Source organism: Equus caballus, chromosome 2 (genome assembly GCF_041296265.1).
Source record: "Equus caballus isolate H_3958 breed thoroughbred chromosome 2, TB-T2T, whole genome shotgun sequence".
Lineage (NCBI taxonomy): Eukaryota > Metazoa > Chordata > Mammalia > Perissodactyla > Equidae > Equus > Equus caballus.
In genome coordinates, this window is record NC_091685.1 from 102,927,541 (window position 1) to 102,945,319 (window position 17,779).

General features: G+C 32.9%; 1 protein-coding gene across 3 annotated transcripts in view; it reads right to left on the minus strand.

Annotated features, from left to right (window-relative positions):
• Positions 1-17,779, minus strand: part of PCDH10 (protocadherin 10) — a 61,653-nt gene that overhangs the window by 26,803 nt on the left and 17,071 nt on the right. The window contains exon 5 of one of the 3 annotated variants that reach the window (XM_023636549.2): positions 14,111-14,387. The exons of the other annotated variants lie outside the window; for them this stretch is intronic. Coding sequence (XP_023492317.1) covers positions 14,347-14,387 — 41 coding nt within the window. The 3' untranslated portion in view covers positions 14,111-14,346. Of the gene's footprint in view, positions 1-14,110; positions 14,388-17,779 lie in introns of those variants that run through there. 3 annotated transcript variants of the gene reach the window in all.

Below are 17,779 nucleotides of genomic sequence, written 5' to 3' on the forward strand. Positions count from 1 at the left end.
GTTGATGTACTGTGCAAAGCCCTGAATTTACTAACAGTGAAAATTTCAGAATTTAGTACTGCTCAGTGTTTATTTTTAAACTAAATTTTATTATTAAGTAAAAGACTTAGCCGTGAAAACACGGGCTTCTACTTGTCCACAAGTACAGTCCACAAGTGTGACAGTACACCAATATACTCACGTAGCTTTATATGAGAAAGTAAGTCTCCTGAAACATCGTGGGTTCCTTCTAGATAGAGGATCCATAGGCTTTTAGAAATTTCTATATACCTGCGCGTGCTTGTGTGTATGTGTAATTTAGAACCACCATCTACAAAGGCGACAGTACATTTACAACTGGTTCCCCAGGAAATATCTATTTTGTGGGTTAGTGTAATCATGCCAAATACCACTAACATTTATAACAGGGTAGATGTAATTATAGTAATGCAATTTTGTTCAGTTTAAAAATCTTTATCACTAATTAATTGTATTAATTAATAGTGCTTTGAACTCAATGACAAAAACCACTGATAGTGTATCATTAGATCCCTTCATCAGAGAATATACTTGGATTCTTACCATCTTCTGAATTGATTTCAGCAAGATATCTAAAAACACACAGTAATCATGTATAACTTTTCTATCTAGACACAAGAATTTTCAGTATTTTTAAATATCTTTTTTTTAAACACCAGAAATACTAAAATTTTAAATTAAAATACTTGTAAAAAAAAAACCCTACTATGACAATGTGCTTACATAGAATTTTATATATTAGGGGGATTATTCCAAATTTATCTAGAAATGTCGACAATTACGCCTTGGAAGCTTAACAAATTTGGCCATTATACTAAGCTCCCTCTGGTAAACAAACCTCCTTGCTTCATTGGTGTCTTAAAATCAAGTTTGGAGACTGAATTATTTTTCAAATGCTCCGACTTTACATTGGCATATATTTAGGGAATGGAATCCTAACATATATTGCTTTCCATGTTTATAAGAGTAAAATTTTTTCTGGAATTCTTTACACTAATCCACTAAAATATAGAAACTGTGATTTGTTCCAGAACTATTTGAAAATCACATTCTGTACACTGGCAATAAAGAAGTACTCTTGAAATTTCTTTTGAAGACAATCCACTCAGTTATATCTTACTTTAATAATGATAAAGGATACTTTAATTTGTTAGACAAATACTCTTATTTCGTGTGTCTGAAACTTTAACAAGATATCCATATGTTCCTTTAAAGAATAAATGATTCTCTTTTGTTTTCTTTGAGAATTATGAAGCTGATAATATTTACTGACATTTAGATACTCATATTTCAAGTAGTTTCCTTCAAAACAACATTATAAGGAGATTAAATTAGTTACTTCCCTGTAAGGTTGAAATTAGCATTAATTTTCAAAGCAGAAGGTGGAAAATGCTTGGATGGAATTGGTTATTCCTATAAGTATAGGGTTGTTATGCGTGTATGGACCTATTTGCAACAAACAATATCATTGCATTACAATATTGGACCAACTACCAGCGATGTACACAACTTCACCATTTATATGAAAACCAAGCATAAATTCCAGCAACAAAAGATGAGAAAAACTTAAGAATGAATACATAAGAACTTCATTTGACAAATATATAGCCACATATCTAATTCATTAAGCACTAACAGCCTACTTAAACAGGGATAAGATTTCAAAATAATTTAATTAAAGCCTTCGATATTTAAGCCATGAATATAAGTGGAAAATTTGCTGGGTTTGTAAATAAAATACTTATAACATAATTTATACAAGTTTATGTTCAAAAAAAGACACACACAACACATGCGACTTAGAAACTGTGTGTGAAAGTAAGGCTGTTTATTTAAGCTACTTGATCTGATTTCCCCTCACACAACTCCGTTGCTTCTATGTCAAATCACACAGCACATGAAAAACAAGAATTGCAGGCTTAGAGGGGAGTTAAAATGCTAACATATTGAAAACTGGAAGCTGACCACTGTTTTTCTGTTTCCAGAAAAACACCCCCAGACTAAAGCAGGTTAGGAACACCAAGGCCGTAGCATTCAATAATCCCTTGAGCAGGGCTGCCAGATAATATACCTGGGGCCCAGTTACATTTGAATTTCGGATCAACGATGGATAATTTGTTAGTATACATACGCCCCATGCAATATTTGAGTGTGAACTATTTTGTTTGTTAAACTCGGCAACCCTGTCCTCAAGGCATCTGCTTCATGATACCGCAGATGCCACTAGTTACCACCGAGGCCAATGTTACACTGGGTTTTCTAGGAAAATGTTGCACCACATTTTCTAATTATTTCGTAACTCTGTAGTTCATGTGACAAATTTTACACATATTTCCATCTGAAATGATTTAAAATTAAGATGTCAGAATTCACAAGGAGATAAATAAATAAAATTCAGTTATCTAAAACATAAATTCATATGTACTAAAATATAAATTCATATTTACTTTAGACTTTGGGTTTGATTAGGGTTCATCTTAATTACTGCAAATATTTAATCACATAGTAAAGTAAGTAAAAATAAAAGTATATTGTACATTACTGTTTATGAGAAGTATCACAATAAATCCCCAAAATTTCTAATTTTAAATAACCTTTGTTTGGGCCAGTAAAAGATGCTGGTTAAACAGTATTGGCAATGTATATTTATATGTAAAATATCTATATCATTATTAAAATATAACAAATGTACAAACCTATCTACATACTTCATAAGCTATTGCAAAAAAAATCAAAATTTTGTATCATTATTAAGAAAAGCATTGGTGATACACAGTAGTTGCCACAATGCCATAAAAAGACACACAATATCTAAGAAAAAAATCTGAAAATAACTTATTCAATAATGATGATGAGTAAAAATACCACAGAATTAAACACTGTTACACGAAAACCCCAGAACCGTAAAGGAAAGTCAGATAAATTGCCTCTAGTGTATTACCGTGTATTATTAACAACCTCCTGCCCCTAATCATATATCTACAATGGATCCTCCTTTATGTTCAGGTTTAAGATTATCTTATATTTACTTAATGTTTACGTATGTGTTTGTAAATTATATGTGACAGACAAATGAAAAGAAATAGATTAGTAAAATTAGCAGTTGGTGATGATGAAACATGAGGTGTAAGGAGAAAACAAAAGAGAAAGTGGTCAATCAGAAAAAAGAATAAAAGAACTAGTATAGTTAAGGCTAGAATAAAAAGGACGTGAAAAGCACAAAAGGTTGAAAGATGACGAAATCCTGGGGAGAACATGTTAGGAGCGGAAATGGAAAGATTTTGTGGAGTTATTTGTTTTGACATTCAGTATATCAATTTACATAAGTCGAGAAGATACCTAGATAACCAAAAACGAAAATGCATGTGCTTCCTTGGTTTCAGGATGTTTCATTTACTGATTCATTGATGTTGTCTTTAAGCATTTATGGGTGTTTACTTTGCTCCAGACAAAGTTCTGGGTCTTGAGACTCTAAAATGAATACACATGGATTCTTCTAAAAGATTTAAGAGTCCAATAGGCAAACAATTGTTTTACAAGATGTTTTAAAAAGAGTAATCATGTATAAAAATCTATAAGAAGTTACAAGAAGAACGTCTATATCTCTTTGTCTGGGAAAGCTTCTCACTAAATGTAAAATGAGTTGAATCGATTGACGAGTAAGAGAAGGCCAAGCAGATGTGGTGAGGAGTGGTTCTGTAGATGAGGGAGCATTCCAGAGGGAAAATGGAATATGTCAAAGTACAAGGACCTGGGAAAACTGGTGGATCAAGAAACTGACAAGCGCTGAATGACACAAAGAAAAAAATGTAGGCAGGGTTTAAATACAAAAAATTTTTATAGCTGGTAAAAATGTGAACGTAGGGATTGGTTCTGTGGCCAAATGGTTAAAGTTACACACGTTCTGCTTCAGAGGCCCAGGGTTTGCCGGTTCGGATCCCAGATGCAGACCTGCTCCACTCATCAGCCATGCTGCGGCAGCATCCCATACACAAAGTAGAGGAAGATTGGCACAGATGTTAGCTTAGGGCTAATCTTCCTCACAAAAAATGTGAACTTTCTTGTGACTGCAACAGAGAGCTTCTCAAAATTTTTAAAAAATTTAAAAAATATGGAAGTCAAATGTCTATAAATATAAATAAATAATTATTTGACAGTAGAAGCCAGTTGGAAAAGTAGAGACATCTTCATTAAATTTGGTGAGCTAGCCAGAAAAGACTGTGATGGGGGAACACAGAAGAAAGGAGCCACGTGTCTCCTCACAGAGCCCAGTTGAGGTTCCAGGGTTTATACTTTACATATCTGGAAAGAGTTTGCATTCCATCACCCTAAATCATCCAAATGTCACAAAACGTTTTGAGGTCAAAATGACTGCCTGGGTGCTTTGTGGCTGATAAGTCAATTCTAAGGGTAATTGTGAAAGAAAAAACGTGGTGGAATGAGCTGCTCGAAGAAGTGATGCTATCCCACCATCTCAAGTCTCAGGTAACATTAGCAGCAATAAAAGCTAGGAACCTATAAAAAAGCAGGGGACATTTTTTCCACAAATTTTAACAAGGAAAAAAATAAGGCAGATAATGATTACAGACTAATAGTAAATTCACTTTATAACTGAGACTGAATTTTTTTTAATAAAATATTGCTTCTAGATTTTTTCTATCATAGAGAGACTCACAAGTATATTTCACCCTAGGACCATCTGGTCTGCAATTCACAGAAGGAGTAAAGACACAGGGATGATTTTAATTACGGCGTTTAAAATAACGTATTTTAAGTGATTAAAGGTCGCATACGTTTGATCAAATCTTTCCTATCCAAAAGTAACCCCTGCTATACCTCAATCTTCTAGTATTTTCAGTTATCATCTTTCCTGGGATCTACTTTTCACTTCCAAAAATTAAATTTAAAAAATGGAACTACACTTGTTTTTTACACTGTCTCACAATTAATTTCAATAATTCAATTATTAATTGTGAGAGTGTAAAAAATCCTGCATTTTTGATATACACATCAGACATAACTTTTCATCTAACTATTTCCTTTTTACCGAAACAGACTTTGAGGGTGTTCCTAATTGGTTATCAATTTTCTAATCAAAATCGACTCCCTCCCAGCTCATGAGGTTTATTATTATTAACAGTAGTGCTAGCAGTATTGAGGATGCAATCTCCTCCCAATTATCCAGTCTCAAGACTTGAGAACCATCCTTGATAACTACTTTCTTTACCTTTCATTGCTACTTTTAGGATTCTAATACTATAAATTGTTTTTCAAAATTTTTCTAATAGTAATCCCGTCATTTTCATTCTCCACCAGGCCCTTGTGGCCACAAAACTTGACAATCTGCTAGTAAAACAAAACCAAAAACCCCACGCCGGACAAAAACTCCTTACTGACTTCTTTCTGAATAGTGTCCGGTTTCTTAAGCCTGAGATTCAAGTAGGGAACTGGTTACCAACACTTACTCTAGAATCAGATGGTCTCAAATAGAAAGCCTGGCTCTCTTTCATCAGCCATGAGACCATGGGCAAGTTACTGGACATCCCTTTTTCTTAATTTTATAATCTGTAAAATGGAGACAGCAAGAATGCTTGTTTCATTTGGTTATTGTAAGATTTAAAGGGAAAAATACCTGCAAAGTTCTTAGAGTAGTGGCAGGCTCATAAATTCTTAACAATTGTTAGCTACTATCACTATTGGTATTATCATTCAAAACATGTCTTAATTGATCCAAAACATTGCTTTCAAAGTTTAACTTCCAATATTTCCCCTGGATTTATCTTATAGATTTGGCAACCTAGAATATTCACTTCTTCATATTTATTTGCTAATTCTGCACTTTTGTTCATGCAATTCTGGACTCCTAGAAGGCCATTTTTCTCTGTCAGCTAAAATCATGCAGACGGTGCTCCAATATTGGCCCCAAAGCAGAGTTCTCTGAATCCTTCCTTGATTACCCTCTAACGAATCTTTCCAAAAATAGCCAAAGACATTTTATTCTAATCAACTAAACATCTCCTTCATCTGTTAATGAGAGAAGAAACTAAAAACAAGGTGGAATCATTGAAGAACAGTGCAGTCTGAGAAGAGAGAAAATGCTTAATTGCTGTTGACGTTGCAATTTCATTCACAGATATGATAAACGAAAAACCAATTAAATCTGTTTTAAAATTTCATTTCTTCCATAGTTGGGAAACAGCAGTATTAAATAGAATAGATTTCACCATTTTATAAAAAATGAGAAATTTTTGCTTTCAAATGAGACATGTGCATACAGAGAAATAAGAGTATATGATGTTGAAATGCAATTTGGGCACTGGAACCTAGTGGTTTGGACTACTGACTATTGTTATTCAGGAAAAAGTGATGTGGAAGGCAGAAGACAGAAAACACACAGAATCATAAAGTCATGATAATGACACAGCGAGCCCAATGAATAAACCATAAAAAGAAAGTAAAGTTTGGGCAGTTTGGGGGCATTTCTCAAATGGGCTTGTGACATCATTTGCTAGTTCTGTCTGACTCTGAAAGCCAAAGGTACAAAAATATAAATATAAGGCTGACTGAGAGAATCAGGTTTATCAGATAAGAGGATTTTAGTGAAGAAAAAGGAGGCAAGAAAATCTTTGGGCTTCTGTGTACTCAAATACTGATTTATAGCAGACATAGATATCTTTGGTATATCTTATAGAAAGACCCAATTTTCCACACTGACAGACAGTTTTCGTTTATTGTGTGTGATGATATTAGGCCTCTGTGTCTCTCACACAGGGCTATAAGAACAGTTACACTATCCTGTCTAAGGCCAGAATTCACCCTATGGGCCAGCACAATTGTCAAAATGTAGATTAAGTCAAATTGGATATGGACATTGATTTGTATCACTTTTTAAAAAATCTGGCCTAAACAAATATAAATTCTTTATTTTCCTCCAATCACCAAATACAATATGCTGCTTCCCATACTGAAACAAAAATCTGTTGTTTCAAAAGAGTATTCTTTGTCAGATTATTTTTACTGCTTGTTGTACCTAATCAAGTATCTCTACTCCTTATAAACGCACAAGTTAAATAAAATCATGAGAATGTGAAATTTTAAAAGTTATAATCATGCTTCGTGACTAACATCAGAAAACAAATATAACTTAGTTTTTGCTAGGCATTATACCTTTAGTTCTATTCTATCCATTCCATTGGTTTCGCAAAAGAAAGGGAAAAAAGGGATACTGTATATTTAAAACATATGTATTATGTGAAAGAATAGAGACTGCAGATGTAAAATAGTGATATATCGCGAAAAGAACATTTGGAGTCTGATTTTTCTCTGGAAGTAAAAGAAAGCATAATTAGTTCTATTTAAGCCCGGAATTTTAATTTTCTCCATACTCAGGCTGATGTCATTGTTCCAATTTTAACTGAATATATGGTTGCCTTGAACACTTAATGAGTGCTTCCTTTGGGCCAGGCACTCACTGTTTTAACTACGTTAAATAATTTAATCTCCGCAATGAGCTTTTGAGGATCTATGGCACAGATGAGGAAAATGAGTTATAGGAAAGTTAAAGAAATTACAGAGGTTACGAAGTCAGTAACCGGCTGGATCTATATACGAACCCTGGCAGATTGGTCGCATAACCGGAGCTCTCAAGTACGCCACTTCTCTGATGTGAGGATGGGTATAAAGACCCAGTCTTTATATCTATGTGGGGGAGGGCAACAGGGGTAAAAGGGCACATGTGTACGGTGACAGATGGTAATTAGACTTTGGGTGGTGAACATGATTTAGTCTACGCAGAAGTCAAAATATAATGACGTACACTTGAAATTTATGTAATGTTATAAACCAAAGAAAAAAAAAAGACCCACTCTCATAATTCCACGGCAAGCTATGAGTCCAAAGGAAGTGCATGCATACTTTGAGAGTAAAATTAGAAAATGATATCTTCTGAAATTCAAAGTTCCAATTTATCATAAACTCTAAATGGATAAAATTAGCGATGCTTAGAAAAATCTATCCCGAAAACAATAAAACTAGAGTATTTTTCAAGTGTTTACTAAAGACGCCACAATCCAACTGGGTGAGCAAGTTGTGCTTCACGTACACTGTAAAAGAAGTTGAACACTTTTCCCTGGTCCTGTAATCTGTCTGAAGTTGGTTTATTAACTTTCTTCAAAATTGTCTCAAAGGAGGGTTTTTGGTTTGCATGACGTATTGGGGGTGGGTATCAATAATTTAAAAGGCTTTTCTGTGTTTCTAGGAGGGCCCAGAGCGGGTGACATTAAGATGACCTGATCTGAATATGTTGATCTGTGCAGGAGGCAGAGTAGCCTTATACGAAATGAGGGTGCATGAGGCTCTCTGTGTTATCACTAACACTGACGTTGATCTGATGCCCTTTACGTCCTCAACCAGAGTTCTCAAAGTATTTCTATTTTTCCCCCTAGATATCACTCAGAGGTATTTCAATTGATTCAGTTACTACATTCATGTTTTAAATTAAGATATTGATCTTATTTTCACATCAGTCGGTGAGGAGCTCATAAGCCATAATCATTTTCCTATAGAGCAGGCCTTGAGAACATTTATATAATTGAGTTCAGGAGCCAACAAACCTGAAGACCTCTGTGCCTGGAAGCTTTTAAGGGCTTTTCAGTAAGTTTTCTTGAATGTGGGTCACACTGCTTTTGTCAGTAGGTTGGGAAGAATTGCCTAAAGCAGCTACTTAAAAACGTTGTTATGGTTCTAAACTGCCATGGCACTGCTTTACAATAAATAACAGTATTACAATTAATAAGAACTATTGACATCTCTCTGAAATTAGAAAGGAATGGAAATGTGAAAAACTTTAAAAGATTTTAAAAAGGACATAGATTTAAAATTAACTTCAAAGCAATGTAGTATGCCATTTGCAAACTACGTTAAATATTTTCATTTAAAAGGAAGGCAGTATTCCCCCATATTAGATATATTAGCACACTTTTATAAGCATTATGAAAACATAATTTCTACGAAGACTTCCTGCAAAGCAAGCAATTTAAGTTCTCAAGGATTGTTTCTAGCTCTCAAGCTCAATTTTAATTGTGAGAGATGAAAATTACATTATTCAATGTCAAGTATTTCCTAAAAATAATTCTAGTGTAAGCCTGAATTTTTGAAAAACTACCTTTCCCAGTAGTTTCAATGAGTCAATATTTTGTTGTTATAATTTGAGAAATAATTATCTGTACACCATTTCATGACATAATTAAAAAATATAGATTTCCCAAATCTTTAGCTTAATTCAAGTGCATAGGAGTTAGAATTCACTTCAATCAACAAAAGACTTTTCTACATTGTCTAATATTAAACAACCCCTTTGCCTATATATGATTAAGTATATTTATATAATTACAAAATATTCATATAGCTAATTCTAAAGTTATTTTTCTATAGCCTGAGATTCTTAGGGCTTATTTCATGACCTTTGATTGATGAGAATAACTATCACCTTGTAACATTGGTTGTGTATATATAAAATTGGTGCCTTGTTTTGTCTTATTTCACGTTCTCATGCCTATGAAACAAGCACTCAGAAGTAGCTACTACTATTATTAAATTTAACATTAATGTTTAGCTAACTTACAATTCCCCATTTGATATTTTTCCCTTTCATTTTATTTTTTGTGTGATTAATTCATGCTTCCACATTACCAAGCTAACACTACATTTTAATTTACTTTCCAAAATATCTACCCAAAATATAATGATTATATACAGCCTGCTTATCATATCTTCTAAAATAACTAAGAAGCCATGTATTACTATTAGATTTAAGGGGAGTAGGCAACTTGACCTTGAATCATTAATAATAGATGTCTCGTTTTTATATGATTGTAAGCCATTTCACAGTAACTGACACCAAGGAATTTCCTTAAAATTCAGCAGAAGATAACATCATATCAAAAGTGGAAAACTCTTATTATATAAGAAACAAGCCAACTTAGTAAAGGAAGGATTCAACATTTGACAAGATAAGATATTTAAAATCTATAGTCATCTGTCTTCCTTTTATAAATTATAACTATATATTATATGAAGTCTTAAACCTTAAAGTATGAAGCATACTTTTAATAGACACAATTGTGTTATTTACTGAACATACATATAAAATATATTAGACATTTTCATACTCAGCTTCTGCAATCTACACATCTCCCCAAATTTTCTTCTAAAACTGTGATTTCAAAATTCAAAAGTAAGAGAGCTAAGATGTCATCCACATAAGAAAAGGAAGTGAAAGAAATAGATAAAAACTCAGGCTTTCTCAATTGCTTTTCCTTGACTCTCCAGTAACACTGAGCCTCATCCTCTTCACTCCTTACCAGCCCCAGTGTTGGGAAAGGCATTCTGTAGGCAGTGCATCATGGGGATAGAAAGTGCTATTTCCCCAAATCACAGTTGGCATATGCATACGTCTGCAGTTTGTAAAGCTTTCTAGGTAAAGTGTTTCAGGAGCAAATACCAATGTCAGGGTCAGGATATTTCCCATAGTGTGTAATTTAAATCTCCCAGGATGCAATATAGATCCATTTTCTCTTTTCTGCTCTCAATAAAGAAAGATTAACTGATTGCTATCTTATCTGTGTAGTATTTGTTTAAACACTTAACATTTGTTATATCACCTCTCCCCTTTCTTCTCAATTCACAGCCCCTCAATCCTTTAAAACTCTCCTAAGATATGCTATTTTCCAAAATGTTAACCTCTAAAATTTACTCAGAGTCTCCTTTAAGCATGATAGTGTCCAATTGGCCACAATCCTCTAATCTAGCCTCAGGGAAGTGTGAAATGCAGACAGTTCAATTTTTTCTACTCTCTGGTTGTAATATAGTATTCAAATCAATTCATTTAAACATTTTTCCTATGAAACACCACTAAATTAATAGAATATTATGTTTCAATCAATAAGAAAGCTATAAGGACAAGTATCAGGCATTTTGAAAGACTAGACATGATGAGAACTCCAAAGATAGTAAGAGAAATCATATCCAAGGAGAACACATCTAACTAAATTGTCTTTTTAGCTTATGCACTGGTATATTGTAGGCTATGCTGATTGCCTTCCCTATATTATCAAAGAGAATAGCTGGCTATTATATTTTAGTGAAACCCAAACATTTTATACTATTTCATTTATTCAAATTATATAAATTTAAAACCTGGAAGAATTGATCTTTGGTTAGAGGCCAGCACAGTGGTAATCCCTGGGGTAGTAACAACTGGAAGGAAACAGAATCCTGAACTTTTTGAGATACTGGTGATGTTTTGGCTACTGGACACAGTGCCTAGTTAATGTTGTCATCACTAATTACACAGGTGTGTCTATTTTGTGAAAACCTCTTGAGATATGCATTTGTGATTTTTGTATTTTTCTATATGCATATTATACTTTAGTAAAAAGTTTAAAAATAAAAAATAAAAATGGGTTGCTATCTATAAACCTCAATTAATCATGAATCAAATGAATTGTAAATAATATTTATGAGAAAATTATGGAAATTTGAACAATAACTAGACAATAAATGATAGGGAAATTCTTTTAGGAGAAACACCATTCTTGCGATTATGTTAAAAAATATGCTTCATCTTTCTTTCTTTCTTCCTTCCTTTCTTCCTTCCTTTCTTTCTTTCTTTCTTCTTTTGTGGTGAGGAAGATTTGCCCTGAGCTAACATCTGTTGCCAGTCTTTCTCTTTTTGCTTGAGGAAGATTGTTGCTGAGCTAACATCTCTGCCAATCTTCCTCTATTTTGTATGTGGGATGCTGCCACAGTATGGCTAGATAAGTGGTGTATAGGTCTGCACCCAGGATCTGAACCTGCAAACCCCAGGCCATTGAAGCAGAGCACATGAACTTAACCACTACACCACCAGGCAGGCTCCAAAATATACTTACTTTATCGTTAATAAACATATCCTGAAACATTAATGGATTAAACAGTAGGATCTCTGGATTTGCTTTAAAAATCTGAGCAGAGGGCATGTGTTGGCATTTGGATGGAACAAATTTGGCCAAGAATAGGCCAAAGAACACGGAGAGTTCAGTGCACTATTCTTTCTGTTTTTGCATATGCCTGAATTTATCCATCATTTAATAAACGTTTAAAAATATAGTTTAGTAGAACTCTACGGGTTCTACATAATATTGTTCTCTATTTCCACTGTTCTTATCAAAAAAACTAAGTCAGGAATCAAAACATATCTACAAAAACAGATCTGGATTTCATGACCTGCAATGCAATCGTCTGATGAGTAATTCTATGGCATATAAACCTTAAGTCCACAATATTAGTGACTAGCAAGGCAATTAGTTCTGACATCAGGTTTACTAATATGGTGAAAAAAATGGTGCAAGAATTTTATACTAATTTTATGGGTCAGCCTCCAGGTTTTCTAAACATTTGCTAAGTATAAAATGACAGCAACTGCCAAACTATCACATTAACTCTCACATCCAAGGACCTATTTCTACCACCATTTCAATTAAACCTAAATGTGAAATATTCTATCTTGCATACGTCATCAGGTGTACATCATCAAGACAACGTATTATATACACTTGATCTACTGCTGTACTGCTGCCCTTGTTGACTCAGAAGTTTCTACCATGTGTTGCACTTTGACACAAAAGCCAACTAAATGTTTAGTTAGGTATGAGAGAACTTCTCTACCCTGGCTATTTCTTTATCCAGAGAGATTCAGAATTTAACCCAGGAAATATACATTTGATATCAATTTTATTTATGTATTACTTATTACTTTTAGGCTCAGGTCTTTTTTCTCTTTTAATACACTTATTTGAAAATTTTGACAAAAATATTTGCATATATTCTTTATATGGAATAATGCAGTAATTGTCCAATTTTCAGCTGAAATATAGTTATTGGCAGATATATATAAAACTTAGAACACTTGATGACAAACTAAAATCGATTTTATAGAATGCATAATATATACAATTAAATATCCAACACAGGTAATATTGGAATCTAGCGTAGAATTCTGGCTGATGCCAACATTAAAAGAGGAAAAATGTCCTACTGATTACATTTTTATAAGCAGTAAGAACAATGTCTTCCTCATAATAAAGACTTCTATTTCCTCTAGAGTGTCATGGTTAATTTCATTACATTACGCAATGTGAATTGGTCTTCAAAAAGTACAACCGGTACCTTAAAAAATAAAGGAACAGACTAAAATTGATTGTATCACTTATCTTCTTTCTCAAAAAGCACCATGTTGTCCTGTTAACAGCTTCTGAGAATGAAGTAGCCAGTCATTAAATAACTTTACTCTTAAACATAATCACTGTCTCTTCTTTCTCTGGTAGTTGATAAATTTAATTGAAAATTAAATTAAACAAAATATAATACTTTTATATGGGGTGTATATATGCCCAATGTTCCATAAAACGGAATCATAAAGATAAAACACAGAAAATATATTTATACTTACTTGTTGAACTCAATGACTTAAAAGCTATCATTGTTAATTTAAATAACACTCTATTGTACAGATTGTAGAAATTTTATTAAAATAAATTTCATATATGATCTTTCGAATCCTTACAGTTAAAAGAAATGTATCTCTGGGAGAAGAATATGGATATGTGCCTAAGCATAATGTATGAATATAATGTCACATAATGTATCAATTTAGAATCAGAAATAAAACACTGATTTTTACCTGCAAAATTTCTACCTTGAAATTTGTTTTTATCCGTGTCTTCTTATATGTAATTTCTGGGGTTCAATTTTTTCAAATCTTCTACACTCTCCCCATCCAAATGATGTAGGTGATTAGGAACCACTAATGCAATAATTAGGGAGTCTTATTGGACCTCAATATAAAACTTCAAGATTTTTATTGTACTTTGGGAAACAGTAAATTGATTCACATTATGCTGAGTTTAGTCTTGATTCAGTAGTACTATTTAATCTTGAACAATGAACCTCACAGTCCAAAACAGTTTTCAAACTATATTGTCTAAGTGATGCTGTCTAATTCCTATTAAAAAGATTTCAGAGGACGCAGACTCACCAAAAAAAGTCTGGCACATTGAGTATTAAATAATGTTTAATGATATTTATAAGCAATTGAATTTATATATTCCAGACTTATTTACAATACTTTATAACTTAGTGAATGTAAATTTCAACCCATAAATCTTCAGTTTGATGAGGCAAGAAAAAATTCCCAAGTAGATATTTCTTTTCATTGAATAATTCTATTTATATCTTAATTGATAATCTTCCTTCGTTAGGCCCACATGATGGACAAATGCTTATATGGATTTATTTCCAGTGTACAAAATAAGAAAGAGGATGGAAATGATCTGTAATATAAAGCGAGGTATAGAAATAATATTAATATGCTGTTAACTCAATAAAATGCAAAGTATGCACAAAATAAACTACTTTAAATAATAGATGAGGACTCACATACTAAGGAGTGGAAAATGTTGAACAAAGACAAATTACTTCTATCAGGTGTCGTCTCTATATACTCTTAAATATACATTTTATTTAACTATATATCTATGAACTCAAACATGTAATTAATAACATGCAATAAAATGACTCCTAAATGGGAATTAAATAAGAAAAATAACTGACTATACCAAAAGAAAATATATATCTATAGCTTCATAAAAAAAAAAAGAAGATGAGAGCTAAAGTATGAAAGCTGCTAGTAGATAAAATATGTAAAAGAATGATTATCTCGCAGACCAAGTAAGAAAGGGGAGTAATTAAAGTTCTAAAAGAGTTAAGAAATATGAAACAAATTTAACTCCTCCTTAGGATATAAAATAAATTCTTAGAATAAGTCAAGAGAAGTTTAAAATCTCAAAGTATTGAAGAACTCCATCATATTTTACAGAACAACTAGGTTAGAAGCATTTCTATATTTGGAATGAATTCAAAATCTACGTCCTCTCCTAAAAACTTGTAGGTACTAGCTAGAGAGAAATAAAACTAATTTAAAACAATTTATAAATCTTGGAAGAATAGGGCCTGCCTGGTGGCATAGTGGTTAACTGCACATGCTCCACTTCCGTGGTCAGGGGTTCCTGGGTTCGGATCCCAGGTGTGGACCTAGCACCTCTCATCAAGCCATGCTTTGGCGGCATCCCACATGAAATAAAGAAAGATTCGCACAGATCTTAGCTCAGCAACAATCTTCCTCAAGCAAAAAGAGGAAGATTGGCAACAGATGCTGGCTCAGGGCCAATCTTCCTCATCCCGCCCCACAAAATAATTGGAAGAAAAGAAGAAAGTTTGCCTAGAGATATCAAAAACTGTGTGTGCAGAGCTGTGTTTAAATGAAAGTATAGTGATGGCATTAAGAAAAACTTGGGTACTTTAAAAACTCTGATTCATCCATTCATTCATTTTTCATCACATAATTATTTACCACTGATAATATACATTGCTGGGTAATGAGTCTAAATATGCCAAAAGAGTACTGGATATTAACTAGTTCCGATGCAACCAAAGGCACAAATTTTAAATGACGTGATAAGTCAAAGAGAAGCACTAATCTGTGAATAAGTAAAAAATAAATTGCCTACAGAAATTGCCAGATGTATAGATATAAAATGAACTCTTCTGTTTCACATCTCCACCTTAGAAGGATTTTTATAGCTTTCACTTTAAATCATATTAGTTGAAGTCGACCATCACTCAGCAAGTAAAGTAGAAGAAACGAGATGGTAGACTATCTCATTTATCTAGTTATAGGGAAGTTCCAGTCCGCTGCTGCATTGGTTAACTGGAGTACTGACAGGAATTGTGAATAGGTTACCATTTTTCAAAGAAGTAAAATATCATAAAATTCAGTGAACATTAAATTCTATCAGTCAATATAGAGAGAAAATGAAATGGGATTGAGTTTTTTTCTGATTCTGAGTTATCATTTGTTTCCTGTTCACAGAGTTGAGGTGAGTCAACTATTTTGATTATGAGATATCAATTCTTAGTGTTTGGATAAAAGAATTTAATGGAAAAATAGAAAGACTGGTGTGAAAAAATAGAAAGACCAGAGGTTTGTCACAAAGAGATAAACTAAAAAAGTGAGAAATTTAGTTAGGTTCACAAACCTAGATGTATCCTTATAAAGAAGAGTGAGAAAACAAAAATCTCAGAAATAAGATATTATAAAAAAAGGAGCACACTTTGGAGAAAAAGCAAGCAGAAATTAACATATTGACTAGAAAAGAAAAAAATCATGAAAAAGATGTTCATTCATTTAGTGCTCTATGGACCTGAGAGACAGAAATGTTAAAAGGCTATGTATAAAAATACTTACTTGTGGACTTTAGTATTTGATAAAGTGATGCTATGTTTGTGACATTAGAGGAATATACAAATCGCAGAGAATACACTCCGCAGGGATATGTGATATGAGGGTAATGAGTACCATAGCAAAAGTCGTTTTATTTTGAATTCTATATTTGTTCTGGAATTGGAAGAGAAGTGACTAAACCAAACATGCTTTACAATTTCAAGCAACTAAAAACTTGAAGTGCTCCACAGAAGCAAGATAGATGCTCAAACGAATCTTCCCAAAACGAAGTTTACTGAAAAGATGTCCAGGTGAAGTGTCAGCAATATGTTAAATGTAATGTTTCCAAGTTCTGACATCTTTTCTTATGTCATGATATGGGTGAGTTAGGCTGAAATTTCAACAGAACTCAAAAATAGGCAAAAATAAAGTTAGGTCAGAAGACAGCTAGAGTGATTTTTTGGCATATATGGACTAGGCTAACTGTTGTATGATACAAAGGCAGGATGGACCTGTGACACTTTTCAATAGATGGTACCCTACAGTCTTATGATTCTAGAAAATGTCACGGATTTAGGATTTAAAAAGCATTGTCACTGTAGTTTATTTCACTTTATTCAATAGAATTTATTATTGTATGATCTAACATCTGTGCCAATATTCCTCTATTATTTTTGTATGTGGGACGCCTCCACAGTATGGCTGATGAGTGGAGTGGATCTGTGCCTGGGATCTGAAGTCGGGCACCTGGGCCACCAAAGCAAAGCATGCAAAACTTTAACCACTCGGCCATGAGGCGAGCCCCAATTGCAGGACCTTTTAAACAAAGGAAAGAAAGTATATTTTGTGATACAAATGAAAGAAACTATACTTTAGATGAAATTTCATTGATTATTTATCGTATGATTATCTTCAATTCTTAGGGAATGATTACGTTTGTTGACAAGAAATCAATAACTTTTCAAATAACAAATCCTTATACCTTTAGTACCATATTGTTTAGGCTGATTTGAACTAAAAGACATGCTTGTTTACTGACAAAAATCTTAAAGGATGATATCCAAAATGTGAAGCCAAAATCATAAGTGACATTACAAAAATAACATTAAAAATATTGTTTTAACTATTGGACTTTCTAAATAATATTAACAACATTGCCTTTATCAATTATACTCTTGAACTTAAATCATTTTTATATTCTTTATTTGCTGAGACTAACCAGACTGTTTTATGTATAACTTATTGTGTCTTTTGAAAGACTAAGTTATTTTAAATAAGATGTCTATAATGCTAAACAAATTCTTGAATTTTTCATGATAAAAATGCAACGTTCTTTTCAAACTCCAGAGAATACTTTTTTGTTTCATTTTAATGTGTTGAAAAAGTAATGAATTTTTATTAAAAGTTAAAATGATATTTTAGTATTTTTTATTACTTGAAAAA